This window comes from Kogia breviceps, chromosome 4, assembly GCF_026419965.1.
Source record: "Kogia breviceps isolate mKogBre1 chromosome 4, mKogBre1 haplotype 1, whole genome shotgun sequence".
In the NCBI taxonomy this organism is placed as follows: Eukaryota; Metazoa; Chordata; class Mammalia; order Artiodactyla; family Physeteridae; genus Kogia; species Kogia breviceps.
The window spans coordinates 118,071,121-118,093,557 of record NC_081313.1 but is presented as its reverse complement, the minus strand read 5'-3'; the positions used below and the strand labels follow the sequence as shown (position 1 = coordinate 118,093,557).

The 22,437-nt window shown below is 41.3% G+C and overlaps 3 protein-coding genes across 4 annotated transcripts in view; all 3 read right to left on the bottom strand.

Moving 5' to 3' along the window:
- LOC131755738 (protocadherin beta-4-like) overlaps positions 1-22,437 on the bottom strand; it is a 126,210-nt gene that overhangs the window by 56,677 nt on the left and 47,096 nt on the right. The window lies entirely within an intron of this gene.
- On the bottom strand, positions 3,290-5,706 carry LOC131754483 (protocadherin beta-7). Its single transcript, XM_059060148.2, is given in 4 exon segments — positions 3,290-4,576; positions 4,578-4,845; positions 4,848-5,250; positions 5,252-5,706. Coding segments are annotated over 4 exon segments (2,367 nt in total). The 5' UTR covers positions 5,690-5,706; the 3' UTR covers positions 3,290-3,318.
- LOC131755131 (protocadherin beta-17-like) lies at positions 18,268-21,906 on the bottom strand. The gene has a single exon (XM_059061369.2). The coding sequence runs from the start codon at positions 21,678-21,680 to the stop codon at positions 19,287-19,289; it is 2,394 nt and encodes a 797-aa protein (XP_058917352.1). The 5' UTR covers positions 21,681-21,906; the 3' UTR covers positions 18,268-19,286.

The window sequence follows — 22,437 nt, the reverse complement described above, 5'->3', positions numbered from 1 at the left end:
CTGGGTTGAAAATGGATGCAATGTTCCCAGCTCTTTTTGTTGTTGTTTTTTAAAATTTTGGCTGAGCCGCGTGGCTTGCAGGATCTCAGTTCCCCGACCAGGGACTGAACCCGGGCCCACCAGGGAACTCCCCAATGTTCCCAACTCTTGCCAGTATGTATCACCGAGCTATGTAAGGTTACAATACTATTTTTACTATCTCTGAACCCTAAGGTTGAGGCAATTGTCTGAGGGCCATACAGGAGAAATGATATTAGTAGAGACTGCTTTCAATAATGCTAAGTTAGTTTGGAGCAAAAAGAAAATATTTACGTAACAGTTTGCCTGAGAAGAAAGACTATATGCAGAAATTTAAATATATATACATAATAACATAGAAAACTTTCAGAATTATATACTTTTATTGCCATGAACTATGGGAATAATTAGTAGCCATGAACCTTGGACACGTTATTTAACCTCTGCCTCAGTTTTCTCATCTGTCTAAGGTGGAGATATTAATGGTACTTACTACATAGGGCTGCTGTGAATTCCTCACAGATGGGGAAACTGAGGCAGAAAGAGATTAACCTCACACACACACACACACACACACACACACACACACACACACACACACCAGGCATATAATGTGATGCCATCAGGTAGCTCAGTTTGCATTAATCCATTGTCATGACTAGAAAAATCCCCAAGATTCACATGGTAGAAGAATTCATGAGCAGCATTATTTCAGAATGAAGTTATCATATCAAACGATGAAACTGGAAAGGCTGGAGAATCTTTGTAATACATATATAATCTGTGATGGTAGCGATGATTCTGTATCTCAGAACGGTGTCCTCTTCTCTTCTTACAGTGTCAGGTTTTTTTTTTTTTTTTTTTTTTCGGTACGCGGGCCTCTCACTGTTGTGGCCACTCCCGTTGCGGAGCGCAGGCTCTGGACGCGCAGGCTCAGCGGCTGTGGCTCACGGGCCTAGCCGCTCCGCAGCATGTGGAATCTTCCCGGACCGGGGCACGAACCCGTGTCCCCTGAATCGGCAGGCGGACTCTCAACCAATGCGCCACCGGGGAAGCCCTTACAGTGTCAATTTTTAAAAACCTTTTATTTTGAAAATTTTCAAACCCCATAATGAAGGAGAATAGTACGATGAACCCCCGGGTACTCATAACTAGCTAGAACAATTATCAATATTTTGCCACAATTGTTTACCCTATCTCCCCAACATTTTCACATCCCAAACTAAATTTTTACCCATAAAACTTCATTTTAAATCTCTAACTTTTAATGTCTTTAAAAAAACCCCACTACAATGCCCTTACCACACCTAAGAAATTAAGTTAATATTGTTTAATATCCCATCTATATTCATATTTTTGCAATTATTTCAAAGTTGTTATGACTGTTTGAATCAAGATTAAACAAAATCCACTATCCATTGCATTTGGTTGGTATGTCTTAATTTCTCTCATTGTGTAAGATTCCCTCCTCCCCTTTTCCATGCCACTGATTTGCTTGAAAAACTAAATAATTTTATCCTGACGCTATGGAAACAACTTAAGATTTTAATGCTGTGAGGTTCTTTTTTTTGTCATTAGACTATATCCCATTAGTAATGCACAGTAATATTACTATTTTAAGAGTTATCAGCACTAGCTTATGATATATTCAGAATACAGCTCTGCAAAAATTATCTGGATAACTGTTAAAGAAAAAGCAGGGCTTCCCTGGTGGCACAGTGGTTGAGAGTCCGCCTGCCAATGCAGGGGACACGGGTTCGTGCCCCGGTCTGGGAAGATCCCACATGCTGCGGAGCGGCTAGGCCCGTGAGCCATGGCTGCTGAGCCTGCACGTCCGGAGCCTGCATGTCCGGAGCCTGTGCTCCGCAACGGGAGAGGCCACAACAGCGAGAGGCCCGCGTACAAGGAAAAGAAAAAGCAGTTACAGATTATTATAACAAACAAAGCTTCTCCTTAACTCTCCAGAATCTTTAAGTAATTCAATGAGAATTTGTTTCTCTTTCATATTACATATTTAAAAGTATTCTTTTTCTTATACTTTTCCGATTCAGCAATGAAGTATATTGAATAGAAACTTTAAAAAATAAACTTTCAAATTAAAGGAGAAAAACGTGTTAAGAAGGTAGGGACTACTGTAGGAAAATTACTGCATTGTGAGGAAAATAAACAAATGAAGCGATCAAAATTATGTAATATTTCTATTCATGGTCAATTTTTTCTATGAAATGAAGGTCATATATTCAGATAACAAGGAGAAAGCACAGGTTGATCTTTCAATTTTTTTAACTTGAGATTTGGATAGATCAGAGCTTTAAAAATAATAGTTGAATAATTGATCCAGAAAAACTGGATTATTAGTTTATAAGAAAATAAAACCACAAATACATATCTTATTCTTTGCAAATACACAAAACACTGAACAGGAATATGAGTATGAGAAAAAAATTTCTCCTTAGTTAGGGAGAAACTTGCCAGGTGATATCTAACAAGAGAAAACAGTATAGCATCACAGCAAGGCCCCAGAATCAGAGATTTAGGAGAGATGCTTAGCTCTGCCATTTATTAGTTGGTGACCTTAGTGAACTCACTGAATGTCTATGAACATCTATTTGCTCATTTCTAAAATACCCCTCGTCATAAGATTACTTCTAAAATTAAAGTGGGGCTTCCCTGGTGGCGCAGTGGTTGAGAATCCGCCTGCCGGTGCAGGGGACACGGGTTCGTGCCCCGGTTCGGGAAGATCCCACATGTCGCGGAGCGGCTGGGCCCGTGAGCCATGGCCGCTGAGCCTGCGCGTCCGGAGCCTGTGCTCCGCAACGGGAGAGGCCACAATAGTGAGAGGCCCGCGTACCACAAAAAGTAAAAAAATAATAATTAAAAAAATAAAATTAAAAGTGGTAAAATAGTGTATGATGCATAATAAGTGCTTTTTAAAAAAAGTTAGGGTAGGTATACTTGTAGAGCACTCTAATCAACTTAGAAAATAAAACTAGCAATAATATTTGAAGACAGTGAATTCCAATTTAAAAACATCTCAAACAAGATGTGTCATGTACTAGACTGCACACAAAGCATAATTGAGACAAAAGGTGATAATAAACAATCCATGCTTTGTGGAGTGTTCTTAGGGCTGAAGCTAAATCCTTTTCTGCGTAAAGAAATTTATTCTGTGACCTTAAGAATACATGCAATGATGTGAAAGCACTCCTCTACAGGTAAATCGAGATAAATTTCTTAATAGGAATATATTCACAGATATAATACTGGCATTTATTTTTCATTCTTTATCAGAAAGCCAAATCATTCTGATATGAGGGATATTCTTCCACTTTTCCTGCCTATGCTCTGGGATGCGAGACTGGTGATAATCGGTTTCAGGAACTTGAACTCGCTGGTCCCAGTACCTCCCCGCAGACACACCTTATACTGGTAGCTCTGGGACAGGGTCCCCGTGCCGCTGACGTCCAACAGGTGGTCAGGAAAGGGGCCCTCGGGCACCGAGCAGCGACCCACCGAGGCCGCCCCGCCCCTCCTGCACAGCCGCACCGCGACGAACACCAGCACCGAGAAGAGGAAGAGCGACGACACCGATGCCAAGGCGACCACCAGGTAGACGGTGAGCGCGGCGGCCGGGGCCGCGTCCGCCGCTTCCGCTTCCGGGGCCGGCAGGTAGGGCTGCGAGAAGCCGTCCACCAGCAGCACGTGCAGCGTGACGCTGGCCGACAGCGGCGGCTCGCCGTTGTCCTTGACCAGCACCACCAGCCTGTGCTTGGCCGCGTCGCGCTCGCTCAGCAGCCGGGCCGTGCGCACCTCGCCGTTGTGCGCCCACACGCTGAACAGCCCGGGCTCCGTGGCCTTGAGCAGCTGGTACGACAGCCAGGCGTTCTGGCCCGAGTCGCCGTCCACCGCCACCACCTTGGTCACCAGGTAGCCCGCCTCGGCCGCCCTGGGCACCAGCTCGGTGCAGGGCGCCGAGGCGTTCTGCAGCGGGTACAGCACGAAGGGCGCGTTGTCTTTGTCGTCCGCCACGAGCACGCGCACCAGCGCCTGGCTGCTGAGTGCGGGCGAGCCGCGGTCGGCGGCGCCCGCGCGGAACTCGAACGCCCGCAGGGCCTCGTAGTCCAGGGACCTCAGGGCGAACAGGTGGCCGTTGTCCGGGTTGATGGACACCAGGGAGGCCAGGGGCACGTGCGCGTCGAGGGGCGGCAGCAGCGAGTAGGTGACCTGGGCGTTGGCGCCCGCGTCTCTGTCTGTGGCGCGGACGCTGCCGATGTGCAGGGCGGGGCTGTTCTCGCGGACGGACAGGGTGTAGGTCTGGGTGAAGGCGGCGGGGGCGTTGTCGTTGACGTCGGACACCAGCACGGTTATGTTGTGCTGGGTTTTCAGCCTGGGGGTTCCCATGTCAGTGACGATGATGGTGATGTTGTACTCGGCTCTTTTCTCTCTGTCCAGAGGGCTATCGGTTACCAGGGTGTAGTAATTCTCTACAGATGGCTTCAGGACAAAGGGGAGATTGTCTTGGATGGAGCACACCATCTTTGCATTGTTCCCTGAATCTGTCTCGAATCCTAAAAACTGCTATGACTGTCTCAGATGAGTTTTCTTTAATTGCTGTAGTAAGTGATGACATGAATAGTTCTGGTGGATTGTCATTTATATCTGTTACCTGAACCACCATCGTACATGTTCCAGAAAGTCCTCTGCCATCTTTGGCCTGAATAGTTAATGTATAAGTTTGCATTGCCTCATAGTTCAATTCAGCTTTAAGATGAAGATTGCCAGATGTTGGATTGATTTGAAACGTTTTGAGAATTCTTTCAGTAGCATAAAAAATGCATAAACCATTTCCCTGTTACTTCTAGTATCTACCTCTCTAGCTGACACGGTGACAACCAGAGAGCCAACAAGGCTATCCTCAGGCACCTGCACCTTGTAGAGAGACTGTACAAATTCATGGGCGTTGTCATTGATGTCCAAAACCAGGATGCATACCAGGGCAGTTCCAGAGCTGGGTGGAGAGCCACCATCCAAGGCGGTGAGGAGTAAACTGAGCTCAGGCACCTCTTCTTGATCCAGCAGTCTATCCAGCACCAATTCAGGATAGATAATCCCCTCCCCACTATCATGGACATTAATGTGGAAATAGGCATTGGGGCTGATGGTGTAGTTTCTCAGGTTGTTGGTTCCAACATCTGAATCCTGTGCACTTTCTAGGAGAAATGCGCCCCCCCCCCGGAGTGGTAACTTCTAATATTTTCAAGGGAATCTCTCTATCTAGAAATACTGGAGAATGATCGTTGATGTCTCTGATCCATAACTCAGCACGGAAAATCTGAAGAGGCTTTTCCAGTAACAACTGGAAAGGCAGCACACAAGGCTCTGTGGGGCCACACAGTTCCTGTCGGTCTAATTTCTCATTTAGAAATAAATCACCAGTAAGCGGATCGAGTAGTAAAAATCCTGTGTTCTGGTCTGAAATGATTCTAGGTCCCCGGGCTGTTAGTTCCCCCAACCCCGGGTCATTTGCTAGGTTGGCCAGAAAGGTGCCCTTTTCAGCTTCCTCTTCCACAAAATACAGTAGCAGTTCCCCGCTAGCCCAAGACACTCGCAGAAATACACAAAGAAATAGTACTTGCCTTTGCTGCACAGCACGCTCCACTCTGGCCTCCATTCTTTGTTTAACCAGTCTTCCAAAAAACACTTTTCTCGGCCTCGAGCAATTCAGAAATGGCATCAGCCGAATCCTTAGACATGAGCTGGATAATAGCAATGCTTGTGGGGAGGGATCCCCACTTTCTCCCAACACCTATTACCAGTCTTCCTTTCCTCGACTTCTGTAGTCTGGTCAGCTTTCCTCTTAACACTGGAATCCGCACCATCCTTTATGCGAATATTTTGTTCTCTTTTTAGCCTGCAGCGCCACCTTGCGTTTTGTGGATGTTACTCCCAATTTCAAGAATAGAACAAAAAGATGGCGGATTAAAGGAGCTGGAGTAGGAGTGACTTTTTTTCCCCTAGTGTCTTTGCTGTTTCATTTCATATTTTTCCTCAACTGGCCACAGTAATCCTAGTATGTAAATGCTTACATAGTATCCCTCTTTGTGAGTCTACATTCGAAGAAAAATAAATCAGTCTTTTTCCTTAATTTAGGTGCACAAAATTAAACTCTGGCTTCCCACTAGCAGTTAATCCTAAGAAAACCTCTTCCTGTTTTTAAGATTGATAAAGAATGTATAAGAAAATGACGTCTCCATCAAAAAGTCAACATATATTGGTTGAGAGCCTTTTGTTTATTTGTAAACTGCTTAACAATAATGCTGTACACCCTTCAGAGTAACTGGCCTTTTTTCAGTTTCTTGTGAATTAAATAATCCTTCCAGTTTCAAGATCTTCATTCTTTACCCGCAATATTTTTTGGAACATTTTCTACCCCTCATCCTCCACCCTTCACCTGATTTAAGTATTATGTATATGTTAGTGTTCACATGATTGGTATTTCCAAGAGTATGCAATGAATACTTTTAAAATTAATAGTAGCAAGCAGGTGTCATTCTTGCCTTTGTGGAAGCACTCCTAGTATTTCATCTTTAACTATGATGGCTGATCTCAGTTTGGGGTAAATGCTCTATTTTTTGTATCAAAAAAGTTTTCTTATTTTTCTTTATTCTTTAATATTTTAGAGTAATTTTTGACATCTGTTGAAATTTATTCCTTAGCTTTTTAATTCTTGAGTTCTTGATATAAATGACATTTAACCATTACATATTATTGTTTTAATGCACAGATGGATTTGATGAGCCAGCATAGTTTTAGGATTTTTCTGGCCCTTGCTGCTCTGTGTGTATACATGAATGTGTGTGTTTAATTTCTATGGTTTTGGTATTAAACTATCCTGGCCTTGTAGTATGGATTAGGAAGCTTTCTATCTATTTTTATGCAACAGAATAGTTTTTATAATTATATTATCATCTGTTTCTACATGCTTTATTACAACTTGCCTTTTAAATGGGTTGGGTTTGGGTGGTAAATCTATGATTATCTTTTCCATTTTACTTTTGGTTATTAATCTGTTCGGGTTTTGTTTCTTTTTAAAGTAATTTGTAGTTTATTTTAAAAAACCATTTATTTTATCTGGATTTGCAAACATTCTGGTATTATGTTTTCACTGCATTATTTATCTCTAGTTATAACTCTATTCTTATTAGTAATATTTAGTACTTTATCTCCTTTTTATTCTTTATTGTTTTTGGCAGTATAGGACATTTTTTAAAAATTTTATTTATTTGGCTGCACCGGGTCTTAGTTGTGGCACACGGGATCTTTAGCTGTGGCATGCGAGATCTAGTTCCCTGACCAGTGATCGAACCTGGGCCCCCTGCATCGGGAGCGTGAATCTTAACCACTGGACCACCAGGGAAGTCCCCTCCTTTTTATCCTTGAGGAGACTTGCAAGATCTCTATTTTACTGATCTTTTAAAATACACTTTTTTCAAATAATCTATGACCTTGGTTCAAAATCAAATAGTACTAAAAGGTTTATAAGAAAATACAGTAGTTTTCTGCACTTTGCCTCCTCACTTTCCTAGTTCCCTTACCAATAAGGAGACTTTTCTTTGAGGTAACATTGGTTTATAACCTTATATAAGTTTCATGTGTACATTATATTTTGACTTCTGTATACACTATGGTGTGCTCACCACCAAAAGTTTAGTTTTCAACTACACAGTTGACCCTCTTTACACATTTCATCCTACCCCTACACCTCTTCTCCTCTGGTGGACACTACTCTGTTCTCTATATATTTTTTAATTAAAAATTTTTTTTTTGCCATGCCACGTGGCATGTGGGATCTTAGTTCCCCGACTAGGGATCAAACCCACACCCCCTGCATTGGAAGGGCAGAGTCTGAACCACTGGACTGCCAGGGAAGTCCCACTACTCTGTTCTCTATATCTATATGTTTGTTTTTGTTTGGTTTGGTTTGTTAGTTTATTTTGGTTTTGGTTTTTTATATTTCACATATGAGTGAAATCATACAGTATTTGTCTTTCTCCCTCTGACTTATTTCACTTAGGATAATATGCTCAGGGTCCATCCATGGTGTAGCAGATGGCAAGATTTCATCTTTTTTGTGCTGAGTAGTATTCCATTGTATGCGTGTGTAATCACATCTTCTTTATCCATTTATCTGTCGATGGGCACTTAGGTTGTTTCCATATCTTGGCTATTTTGAATAATGCTGCAATGAACATGGGGTGAATATATCTTTTTAAATTAGTGTTTTCATTTTTTTAAGGTAAATATCCAGAAGTGGAATAGCTGCATCATATGGTAGTTCTATTCTTAGTTTTTTGAGGAATCTCCATACTGTTTTCCATAGTGGCTGCACAAATTATATTCCCACCAAGAGTATATGAGGATTCCCTTTTCTCCATATCCTCTCCAACATTTGTTATTTCTTGCCTTTTTGATAATAGCCATTCTGTTGGGTGTGAGATGATATCTCACTGTGGTTTTGATTTGCATTTCCTTAAAATTAGTGATGGTTGAATATCTTTTGATGCGGCTGTTGGCCATCTCTTTGTCTTCTTTGGAAAAATCTCTGTTCAGATCCTCTGCTCATTTTTTAATCAGGTTGTTTTGTTTTTGTTGAGTTATATGAGTCTTTATATATTTTGGATATTAACCCCTTATTGGATATATGATTTGCAGATATACTCTCCCATTCTTTAGGTCGTCCTTTTGTTTTGTTGATGGTTTCCTTTGCTGTGCAGAAGCTTTTTAGTTTGATGTAGTACCATTTGTTTATTTTCGTTTTTGTTTCCCTTGCCTGAAGAGACATATCCGGGAAGAAATTAAGATCAGTATCAAAGAGCATACTGCCTGTGTTTTCTCCTGGGAGTTTTATGGTTTCAGGTCTTACATTCAAGTCTTTAATCCATTTTGAGTTGATATTTATGTATGGTGTAAAATAGTGGTCTAGTTTCATTATTTTGCATTTGGCTGTCCAGTTTTATCCCATGTCCCCTGCATTGGCAGGCAGATTCTTAACTACTGCATCACCAGGGAAGTCCCACTTTTTTTTTCTTGAAGTTAATGATTGCCTTGCCTTTTCATTTGCTTGGTTTTCTTTAGATATGTCACCTATTCTTCTCACACTTCCAATTCCTCTCAGTACAGTTTTCCACATGGTCATTCCCATGTCTCCTGAGATATCAATTCTCCTTTAAATTGAGTGGTTGCTCCCTACGTCTGCTGCATAGGTCTCATCCTGGAACTTTCCTTTGCTATCATTCTTGGAATTCCCTTTGCCTTTTATTCTGATTGGGTTTCCTATTTCAAGGATTTTATTCTTCCTCTTTTTTGGTTTATTCTATAGCTTTAAGCGATCACATCCTCCAAGAGTTTCATCTGATTGAAGATATGTCAGGGGACTTGCTGATGATATCCTTTGAAATGCCTGTCTCTTGAGTCATACAGCTCCAAACTGGACTAGTTGTTCACTATACTGGAGACAGGTGTCATCCTGGGATCATCCTTCAACATCATGTGGAGATTCATTTTACTTGTTCTGCTTTGGTTTTTCTATGTTTGTTTTGTTTTGTTTTAATATTTATTTATTTGGCTGCACCGGGTCTTAGTTGTAGCACGTAGGATCTTCATTGCGGCATGTGGGATCTTTAGTTGCAGCATGCGGGCTCTTAGTTGTGGCATGTGGGATCGACCTGGGATCGAACCTGGGTCCCTGACCAGGGATCGAACCTGGGTCCCCTGCACTGGGAGCATGGAGTCTTAACCACTGGACCACCAGGGAAGTCCCTCACTTGTTCTGCTTTGGATCATCTCTTTTCTCTTTCTTCTTACTTCCTCTCTCCCAGATTACTCTCACATTTTGATAGATATCTTCTAGTAGTTTCCAGAGAATGGTGTATGAGAGGTGAATTTTGTTGTGACCTTGAGTGTATTAAATTATCTTTATTTTACTCTCAAACTTGATTGTAAGTTTGACTGATTATGGAGTTTTAGGTTGGAAATAAGTTTTCTTCAGAATTTTTTTTTTTTGCGCGGACGCGGGCCTCTCACTGTTGTGGCCTCTCCCGTTGCGGAGCACAGGTTCTGGATGCGCAGGCTCAGCAGCCATGGTTCACGGGCCTAGCCGCTCCGCAGCATATGGGATCTTCCCAGACCAGTGCACGAACCCGTGTTCCCTGCATCGGCAGGCGGATTCTCAACTACTGCACCACCAGGGAAATCCTGGTGGTGTGTTTTGTAGCCAAAAAATTCTTGTTCCACTGAAAGTTTAGCCCTCAAAGCAATTAAGTACCAAATTCAATTTCTGGGACAAGATCCTTTGAACCAGTGATGCTTCCCTAGTGTGCTATTGGCACCTGTTATCCATTCCTACTTCCTTTTATTAACTTTTTAAAAATTTACGGACTGCAAAGCTTAAAACTCCATTTTACAGACTCCTTTGAATTATTATTCTGGATGTAAATTAGGTTTTACCAGTGAGATGCCTTCACATGAACCTTTGAAGACAGGCAAAGGTCATCTTCATGCTGTCATTGCTGCTGACCAACAGATCAGAAAGATGTGAGTGCTTGCAGCCAAGTCAGCATTTCTGTGTCCAGCCATCAGTTTCATGGGGAACTGGAGGCCATTGCGGCAGCTAGACACTATGTTCCACTGTGTAGTCACCAATTTTGGAGGTGGGAGAGGAGAGGCCTTTGTGGGAATAACAGTTTGGGTAGTAGCAGCAGCAGCAGCAGCTTCCTAATTTCTCTATGCCAACAGTGGTAGTATGCCTTCAAAACCAGTAGCTCAGTGCTGATTCTCGCTTCTGCTTGTCCAGTTCCTCTGATTTTTTAAGCAACTAATTCCCTCTATAAAATTTCTTTTATTTCCTTTAGTTAGATGTACGTAGGATGGTTTCTGTTTTTTTGTTTTTGTCTTGAACTCTGAATAATTCAGTTTTATACCTTCACTTGAATTATAAGGAATACGAGCTTTTCAATTAGAGTTTGTAAAGGAAAAGATGTAAAATATAAACTCTTAAGCAGTTAAGGCACTATTATCTTAAGCTAACACATCTTGGTTTAAGAATAGGGAAGAATGAAAAATTATGGGTGCATGCCTGAGAGACTAAGGATGAAAATGTTTAATAAATTTAATGTGTATATTTTTACAAAACAGAGCATGGTCTAAAAGTGAACCATAAACACTTTCTTTCTCCCCTCACATGCAACACGGTAGATAAAAATTACTTTTAAAATTTAATTATCTGTGGATAAATAAGAAAAGGGCTCAACATCACATACATTTTAAAAGATGATAACTGGCTCACATTGTTTTTTCTTTTTGGCCACACCACTCAGCATGCGGGATCTCAGTTCCCCTGGCCAGGGATGGAACCCGCGCCCCCTGCAGTGGAAGGATGGAGTCTTAACCACTGGACCACCAGGGAAGTCCTTGGCTCACATATCCCAAATGATACATAGTTAGGTGAATGAAGCAAGTATAAAATAGTGTAAATAGTATATAAGCATTTTATAAATAAAATATTTTGTTAGTTTTTAAAAATACATTAATTTTTAAATTTTTGGCTGTGTTGGGTCTTCGTTGCCGGGTGCGGGCTTTCTCTAGTTGCGGTGAGCGGGGGCTATTCTTCATTGTGGTGCACGGGATTCTCATTGTCATGGTTTCTCTTGTTGCAGAGCACGGGCTCTAGGCATGCAGGCTTCAGTAATTGTGGCACGTGGGCTCAGTAGTTGTGGCTTGCAGGCTCTAGAGCTCAGGCTCAGTAATTGTGGCACATGGGCTTAGTTGCTCCGTGGCATGTGGGATCTTCCCCGGGCCAGGGCTCGAACCTGTGTCCCTTGCATTGGCAGGCAGATTCTTAACCACTGCGCCACCAGGGAAGCCCTTGTTATAGTTTTTAAGTTTATAAAGCCAGACAATAAAATAACAGATTGAAATTTATTCATTAATTTATTCAATACTCATTCATCCATAATTACTTCAGTATGTATTTTTCTAAACACAGTAGAAAAGCAGCTCTCTCCATGAGGAGCTTATAATTTAATGGGGAAGGGAGATCATTGATTTGACTGGGCAGAATACCCAATGAATGGAACATTATATTCAATGGATTCAAAGAAAAAATAGCCTAATATGTCATTGAAATTATGGCAAAATTGAATCTTCAAATTGAAAAGACATTAGGCAGAGCTTTTTATTTCTGAAACTGATGAAAATTCAGATGAACCTCATGTGGAAAACAATAAAAAAGTGATGGACAAGACTTTTTAAAAATCACTTTAGGGAATTCCCTGGCGGTCCAATGGTTAGAACTCCTCACTTCCACTGCCAGGGGCCTGGGTTGGATCCCTGGTTGGGGAACTAATATCCTGAAAGCCCCATGGTCCAGCCAAAGAATGAAATAAAATAAAATAAAATAAAATAAAATAAAATAAAAATCACCTTAAAATATTAAAGAGGTGAAAATAGCCTAATTTTAAAAAATATTTTATTATTTTTTTTGCGGTACACAGGCCTCTCACTGTTGTGGCCTCTCCCGTTGTGGAGCACAGGCTCCAGACGCGCAGGTTCAGTGGCCATGGCTCACAGGCCCAGCCGCTCCATGGCATGTGGGATCTTCCCGGACTGGGGCACGAACCCATGTCCCCTGCATTGGAAGGCAGACTCTCAACCACTGTTCCACCAGGGAAGCCAAAAAAATAGCCTAATTTTTGATGGAAGCCTGTAATAGAAGGGTAAACAGTATATCAAAACAACAAAACTTATTATTCTTTCAGGGCATGTGAAAACATTTTCCCTTGGGCTTTGATTTGAAGCAATGTGAGATCAAAGAAATACAAATCAAGTCTCAGGGCCAGCCAGATGTGCATCATATTATATGAAGATCCTCCCCATTTTAAGGGACCCCACAGGGCTACATCCACAATATAAACACAGTGTAAACACCAAAAAAATCTAAACCTGCTCCCTCCCCTCAACTCCAGGGAATTATATAGATGGCTCCCTGGTGTTAAGTAGAGCAGAAGCAAAAGAAGAGAAAACATGCCTGGGAAATTGTAGCTACAGAGTGGGCCTCATGTGTGTTTGTATTTTGAATCTGCATAGGTTGACTTGCAAGAAACCTTAAGCCACAACTTGGTTTGTGATGGCCCCCGATTTATAGTGTTTCTATCCTGGCTAAAACAAATGAAAACCACTTTTGAAAGATGGAACATGCAACCAAGGCTTTGAGGACACCCTACAAATAAATTTTCAGGTGCAGTCAACCATATAATTCACACGAAGAAACAGACAACATAAATGAGAAGAATCAGAAACAATACAGCAGAAATAGACCCATACAAACTTCAGATGTGGGAACTATCAGACAGATTTTAAAACAATTTATACTTACCATATATAAGTAAATAAGTGACATACTTGAAGCTGCACAGAACAGATTGAGAGGGCATACTGAGCTTCAGGGAAGATAATACAAAAGTATCAAAATTAAGACATAACCTGATAAAGATAATGAATTTCAAGGGTAGAAAGCAAGTCATCTACAGATGAAGAAAATAGCCTCAGACTCCTCCTCATCAACATTTAATACCAGAACACAATGGAAATGTCTTCAGGGTTCGGAGGGAAAGAAATTATGGCTCAATAACGTTATACCTAGCCGAGATGTTCAAGTACAAAGATAATAATGCAGCAAACAGGAAAGAATTTATAAAACATTGCATTAGCATTCATGAGTGTTTATTGAAAAAAAACTACTTAAGGATAAAATTCAGTCAATTTATAGATGAACTGAGAAACTATGATGAAAGGGTCAATGCAATATTTGGTATCAACCAATCTCTGAAGAAAGTTGACTGAAGAATTTTATACCCAGCTAAATAATACTTCTCAAGCATGTGCTAATTCAAGAAATACAGCACCTATAAACTCTTCTCTAAAGGATTACACCTGATGAAATCCAGTAAACCAAGAGATGATGCACTATAAATAATTCAGGTTTGAGGAAGTTGGGATAAAATAACTGAGAGTAAGGATGGCATATCATTTCCAGTTTGAGCATACCAGTTCATCTCAATTCCCCCCTGAAACTTCATTTAAACAATAGAGAGCAAAGGTTTAACATAAACGAACCTATGAAGACAAAAAGAATAGAAGAGTAAACAGCAGAGGAGAAAAGTCACTAAAATTTTTGGAAGATGCAAAGTATACAGACAATTGGTTATGGACAGATTTTACTTTTTTCTGTTGTCAAATGAGAGTAGAAAGTAGGGGTGCAGGTGGGTTGGATTAATAAGAAAATCAAATCCAGCCAAAGTAATGATTCATATTGAGGGTCCAAGGAGAGGCTGAAAACAACAGTGGCTGAAAATCTGTACAAGGACTACATGTATCTGAGAATTCCTTCCCCAATCACTGAAGCAAGGTGCCCTCCCTTTTATCTTAGTGGCAGGAAATGGGAGGTACACTATTTGTAGATGTTATATAGACAGGGCTGGACTGAGGGACACTAGCACAATGGAGGGTAGGGCTGAGACCTTATTGAGAAGAGTATTAAAAGAAATTCTACATACTGATTAAGACCCCATTTCCAGCCAACAAACTCTCAGAGCGCTGAGTGCCTTCTGTATAATACCTTCCACCAGTATCCCCATTCTTACTGAATTCTTCTTTGGAAAACAACATAGGCCCAAGAGAAGAGATTTACAGATATTAACTTTTGGTCCCCAAGCAAAATGTTGTTTCCTATTTAATTATCCTAAGGTGAGATCCACCACTCAACTAGTCCCACCCAAACATGCAATGCCTAATCAGCTTTTTATTGTCTCATGGAAAAATAACAAAAACAAAAAACAGATAGCCAAGCAGCATAATACGTAAAAAGGAAAGTCTCTAACATGAGAGTGGAGACCAAAGACAAAGAGGATAAAAGTAATATTAAAGAAAAATGAAATGCTAGGATTAGAAGAAAAATTTTAAAAACGTAAAATTAATATCTTCAGAGGTATAAGAAAAGACGAAGTCTCTGTGATACAATAAAAGGCTGCTATTGATGGATAAAGACCTAAGTGTAAGAGCTAAAACTATAAAACTCTTAGAAGAAAACATAGGTGTACATCTTCATGACTTTGGATTAGGCAATGATGTTTTAGATATGACACCAAAAGCATAATAAGCAACCAAAGGAAATAAATAAATTGGGTTTCATTAAAATAAAAAAATCTTTTGTGCTTCAAGGGATACTGTCAATAAATTTAAAAGACAAACCACAGGGCCTCCCTGGTGGTGCAGTGGTTGAGAATCTTCCTGCCAATGTAGGGGACACGGGTTCGAGCCATGGTCTGGGAAGCTCCCACATGCCGCGGAGCAACTCGGCCCGTTAGCCACAATTACTGAGCCTGCGCATCTGGAGCCTGTGCTCCGCAACGAGAGAGGCCGCGATAGTGAAAGGCCCGCGCACCGCAATGAAGAGTGGCCCTGCTTGCCACAACTAGAGAAAGCCTTCACACAGAAACAAAGACCCAACACAGCCATAAATAATAAATAAATAAATAAATAATAAAAATAAAAGACAAACCACAGAATACGAGAAAATATTTGTAAATCATGTCTAATAAGGGTCTAGTATCCAGAATAAAGAACTACTCCAACTCAACAATAAAAAGACCAAAATCCTATTCAAGTGCAAAGCATTTGAGTGGATATTTCTCCAAAGAAGATATTCAGATGGTCAATAAGCAAATGAAAAGATGCTCAACATCATTTGCCATCTGGGAAATGCAAACCAAACCACAATGAGATACTACTTCACACCATCTAGGATAGCTATAATCAAAAAGAAAGTAACAAGTGTTGGTGAGGAGAAACTGGAACCCTCCTACACTGTGAATGGGAATGTTAAATGGTACAGTTACTTTGGAAAACAGTTTGACAGTACTTAAGAAGTTAAACAGAGTAACTGTATTTATGACCTAGCAAGTCTAATTCTGGGTATATGCCCAAGAGGATCAAAAACATACATCCACATAAAAACTTGTACATGAATGTTCACAGCAGCATTATTCATAATAGTGAAAAAGTAGAAACAAACCCAAACGTCCATCAGCTGATAAAATGTGGTACATCAATACCACATTAATATTATTTGGCCATAAAAAGGAATGAAGTATTGATAAGTGCCAGGACATGGATGAACCTTGGAAATATGCTAAGTGAATGAAGACAGACTGAAAAGGCTACATGTTGTATGATTCCATTTATATAAAATGTCCAGAACAGACAAATCCATAGAGACATAAAGTTGATTAGTGGTTGCCGAAGGCTAGAGGGAGGAGAGAAGGGAATGTGACCACTAATGGGAACCAGGTTTCTTTTCAGGGTGATGAAAATGTTCTGGAATTAGACAGTGGTAATGATTGTACCACTGTTTGAATATACTAAAAACCACTGAACGGCTTTAAAATCTGACTGTTAGGGTATGTAAATTACATCTCAATTTAAAAATTAAAAACTAAAAAGCTATAGAAAGAACCTTCAGAGAACAAGAGAGAGCTTTCTGAGAGGAAAACTATAATAGCAAAAGTTTAAAACTCAATCAGAAGGATTAAAAAATAGGTTGAGAAAATCTGTTAGAATCCAGGGAAATAAAGACAAAAATAGTAAATAAAAAAATGTTAAGAAAAATTAAATATCAACCAAGGAGGTCACTATACAACTAACAAGAGTTACAGAATAAGAAAACAAAGAACACTGAATAGAGGAAATCATTTTTTAAAATTATACACACACACACACACAAATCCCAAATCCTGTCTTAGTCTAAAGAACACATTACACAAGATTGACAGATCTCATTGGGTATTTATGACAATAAACGACAAAATTCTTACACTATGACACATAATTAAGAAATTCTACAACAATGGAGATAATATATAATGACCTAATTTCATCTTCAGCGAGGTTTCTCAGCTACAACACTATTGGCATCTGGGGCCATATACTTCTTTGTGGGCAGGGGGGCTGTTCAGTACATTGTAGAATGTTTAGCAGCATCCCTGGCCTCTACCCACCAGATGCCACTAGCACCATCTCCTCCACTTGTGACAATCAAAAATGTTTCCACACATTACCAGATGTTGCTGGGTGGCAAATTTGCCCCCAGTTGAGAACCAGGGATCAAGGAAAAAAATAGGTCTCAGAAAAAATGGGTAATCAGAATGTTGAATATCTCAACATTGGAGATTAGGAGACAATGAATCAACGCCTTCAAAATACTAGTAGCACATAATTCCTCACCCATAATTCCACATCCAACAAAATCAACAAATCAACATTTGATATTATAGCATCCAAAATTTTCAGATGTTCAAGTTCTGAATAAATTTATCACCAAATATTTTTCAGGAATTTAGAGGGGTAAACCAATAAAGAGGAAGACATAATAAATGCAGAAAATGAAATCAAATACATGAGAGAGAGAAAAGAAATTTCCAGGATGAAGGGTATAGCAAATCCCAAACTGCCAGCTGTGGAGTAGGTCTAGAGAGAAAATAGTGTACAATTGAGCAGGAGTCTGGGTGGCTCCACAATAGCTCCAAGAAAAAATAATGCAACGAAGAGGTTTTTTAAATGGGCTTAATAATACAATAAGGAGCTTTAGACTTTAGAAAGTATGGGGATAACTTTAAAATATGTACATAGAAAAGTAAGTAAAGTGGAAAATGAGGCAATTATTAACTTAAGAGTAAAGAAGTAGAAACGAAATCTTAGAGCAATATGAGGTTTGGGTCTAAGTGATATTTACATAGTCATAATTATTTAAACACTATTTAAACAATAATGATATTGGTATGAGAGAGGATGGGGTAGAAGAAATGTGCAAGTTTGTGTGTGTGCCCTTTGGAAGTAAATGGATAATATCTAAAACTTAAATTTGAGAAAAAGCATTTTGTAAGCATATTATTTAGAAATATGGAGGCAAATATCATAGGGGAAAAAACCAAAAGTTTCAAAAGTTGTTACCTCTGGACAGACTTGAATGAACTTGAAAAAAGTTGTAGCGTTGCATGACAAATTAAATATTTGAAACATAAAATGTCTGAACAATTATGAAGATTATCCTTTTAAAACACATTGTAAATGTTATAAACATTGTTAAGGTAACTACATATAACAAAAGTATAAAGTAAGGTGAGGAGAGGAGGAAGTGTAAGAATGTTTATTTGCTCGTTTTTCAGCAGACAGTTGATCATTGCTAATATCTTAATATGCACCATACTCCTGTTTGTTAATCTTATAGGGAATATTTATCTAAGCTTAAGCAAGTTCTATAGTTTCATATTATTTTTATTATATTTCAGTAAAATCTGATGGTTTTAATTATAAAGAAAGCAGTTTCTTACAGATTAGTTTTATAAAATTATTTCCATCAAGCTATAACATCATAGAAATATTTTAGAATGATGATGACATTGATAATTATTCATGAGTGGGAGAATCATGGTGTTAATTCACTTTTTTTGTTCTTATTGAATATGTTTGAATCATGTGACTACATATTATTTTAAAAGAATGAAAATCATTTGCATACTAAATACCATTTATTATGAAAAAGAAATCATAACTACCAACATTTTTTCTACCTAACTGGGATTAAATCCTTTTAAATTATAGCAGACGGTCTAAATAATGATATCAATTTTGAAAGAAAATACTCAGAAAACATCCAGATAAAATATTAGTTCATTTGAGGAAAGACAAGTGTTTTCAAAACAACACTACAGAAATCCAACGATATTCGAGGTCACAAAATTTTTTGCATAGGTGAAAATTATTTTAAAACCTAAAAGCCATCACTTAGAATAGCCTGACATGCTATGATAATCGTAAAACACAATTCTCTTAGTCATAACAAGATATCAACGAACAAGCTCAAATTATCAGGAACCTGAAAACATTTGTGACTTCCAAAAATCTGACCACCAAAAAACTGAGAAACACCATTCCACCATTTCATGTCTCATCTCACATGCAAAATGTGAAGGGCTTAAAAAACAAAGACAGCAACAGTAAAAAACCCCTAGAGATTCGGAATGTAAAATACTTCAAACTATAAATATGACAAAACTTACGAATGAGTGAATATGTAAGCTCTATGTGAATGAAAGGGTTGGAAATTAATACATTAGTGAATATGATCATTTATCACGTCTTGTCAAGTGAGATTCTCAGTTGAACCCAAAATGGTTTCTAAAGTTCGAGTTTTCCTCGGTGTCCGTACCAGCCCCTTCACCCATGATATTGGTGACAAGAGGTTTCAGACACTTGAACTCCCTGCTCCCAGAGCCCCCAGTCAGACACACCTCATACTGGTAGCTCTGGGACAGGGTCCCCGTGCCGCTGACGTCCACCAGGTGTCCCGGAAAGGGGCCCTCGGGCACCGAGCAGCGACCCACCGAGGCCGCCCCGCCCCTCCTGCACAGCCGCACCGCGACGAACACCAGCACCGAGAAGAGGAAGAGCGACGACACCGACGCCAAGGCGACCACCAGGTAGACGGTGAGCGCGGCGGCCGGAGCCGCGTCCGCCGCTTCCGCTTCCGGGGCCGGCAGGTAGGGCTGCGAGAAGCCGTCCACCAGCAGCACGTGCAGCGTGACGCTGGCCGACAGCGGCGGCTCGCCGTTGTCCTTGACCAGCACCACCAGCCTGTGCTTGGCCGCGTCGCGCTCGCTCAGCAGCCGGGCCGTGCGCACCTCGCCGTTGTGCGCCCACACGCCGAACAGCCCGGGCTCCGTGGCCTTGAGCAGCTGGTACGACAGCCAGGCGTTCTGGCCCGAGTCGCCGTCCACCGCCACCACCTTGGTCACCAGGTAGCCCGCCTCGGCCGCCTTGGGCACCAGCTCGGTGCAGGGCGCCGAGGCGTTCTGCAGCGGGTACAGCACGAAGGGCGCGTTGTCGTTGTCGTCCGTCACGAGCACGCGCACCAGCGCCTGGCTGCTGAGCGCGGGCGAGCCGCGGTCGGCGGCGCCCACGCGGAACTCGAACGCCCGCAGGGCCTCGTAGTCCAGGGACCTCAGGGCGAACAGGTGGCCGTTGTCCGGGTTGATGGACACCAGGGAGGCCAGGGGCACGTGCGCGTCGAGGGGCGGCAGCAGCGAGTAGGTGACCTGGGCGTTGGCGCCCGCGTCTCTGTCTGTGGCGCGGACGCTGCCGATGTGCAGGGCGGGGCTGTTGTTCTCGCGGACGGACAGGGTGTAGGAGGTCTGGGTGAAGGCGGGGGCGTTGTCGTTGACGTCGGACACCAGCACGGTTATGTTGTGCTCGGTTTTCAGTCTCGGTGTCCCCATATCTGTGACGGTGATGGTGATATTATATTGGGCTTTACTCTCTCGGTCTAGCGCTCCTTCTGTTACCAAAGTGTAGAAATTTTCTACAGTAATTTTCAGAAGGAAGGGGAGATGGTCTTGGATATAACACTTCATTTTGCCATTGTCCCCGGCGTCTGGATCTGAAATTCCGAAAATAGCGACCACAGTGTCAGGGGTGTTTTCTGGGATATCATTCATGAGTAATGACATGGTCAATTCAGGGGCGTTGTCGTTTATATCCGTCACTTCTATGGCTACAGTGCATTTTCCTGAGAGACCCCCGCCGTCTGAGGCCTCAATTTCCATACGGTAAGATCGAATTTCCTCAAAATCCAGCATTTTTTTTAATCGAATATCCCCCGTGACTGTGTTGATTTCAAAGGCCTGAATGACTTGATTTGAGGATTGGAAAAATGAGTAGGAGAGCTCTCCGTGGGTCCCAGCATCCAAATCTCTGGCAGAGACAGTGATGACAAGGGAGCCTATAGGGCTGTTCTCTGGGACCTGCACCTCGTAGAGCTGCCGAGCAAATTCAGGGGCGTTGTCATTTATGTCCAGGACCATGATGTGAACCTGGGAAGTCCCAGTCTTTGGCGGTGACCCGCCATCCAGCGCCGTGAGGGTTAACCTGAGCTCTGGCTGCTCCTCACGGTCCAGCTCTTTGTCCAGCACCAGCTCTGGGTATTTCCTGCCGTCGCTGCGATTTCGAGTGAAAAGGTGGAAATGGAAGTTGGTGCTAATTGTGTAGTTCTGAACTGTGTTACGGCCCACATCTAAATCTTGAGCTATTTTCAAAGGAAATGCGGTCCCTGTATGGCTACTTTCTGAGATTTTCAGGAGGATTTCATTTTCCAGGAACTCAGGGGCATGGTCATTTACGTCTTGGAGCTGTAATTCACCTTGAATAAACTGCACCGGGTTTTTCAGTAACACCTGGAAATGCAGTATACATGGATCCATTTCACCGCACAACTCTTCCCGGTCCAGTTTTTCTTTTAGGAGCAAATTCCCACTCTTGTGCTCGACCTGCAAATGCTGTTTATTCCCTTTGGAAAGAATCCGGGCGCCCCGCGAGGCCAGCTCTCCTAAGCCCAACCCCAGATCTTTTGCTAGGTTGGCCACAAATGAGCCGCTGTGTCTCTCTTCTAGAATGGAATACTTAATGACTGCACCACGCACCTCCCACAATAGTAATAGAATAATAATGGTAGTCACTTGCCTTTTTTGCGTCGCTTTGGCTAGCGGCGTCTCCATGGTTCCTCCGGGTCTAAAAGATGCAGTATTTAATCACAAAATAATTGCTTTGCAGCCAACTCTGCTATCTTGGTTCAGTAATCTTGAGTTAGCTCTTAACACTGATTGACAGAGGGATAGCTGCCTCTCTGAAATCTTCTTTACCCATCAGTGTAAATGTTTCCTTTGTGAGCTGCCAGAAACGGATCGGTTTTCATGGAGTCTGGGAGCGTGCAGCGACAGTTTTTCACTCTCTTAGCCTGCAGCGCCACCAAGCGTTCTACTTCAGAACTTCAGGTAGTCTATTTCAAAGAGTTATGTAATAATAGCTAAACTGCATTGAACACCTTTTGGGTCATAGAGTGTTATAAACTCCTTTCCCCCTCACCTGTGATGCAGTTTTGTTCAAGTATCTAACAACAGATGTGAGAGCAAAGTAATAGCTATTTATCTATGTATTCATCTTCCCTATAAAGGTACAAGCTCAGTAGACAAAACTGGGCTCAAGACAAATTTATTTATTTAATAAGTATTTCTTTGTGCGGGAATTTTTCTAGCTTCTCAGGATAAAGCGGTAAATTAAACACAAAAATTCTTGCTCTCAGGAGCTTACATTCTATTACAAAAATACTAATTTGTTCTATCGTGTTAGAAGAAGTTATAAAATTTTAAATCCAGTTTCTACTCCCAATCAAATTGCAGTGTGCCTGTAACTTCTGAAAAATGTGATTTCTTTTCAGTCTCTGTATACATAACCTTGGGGAATTTTTTTCCGTCA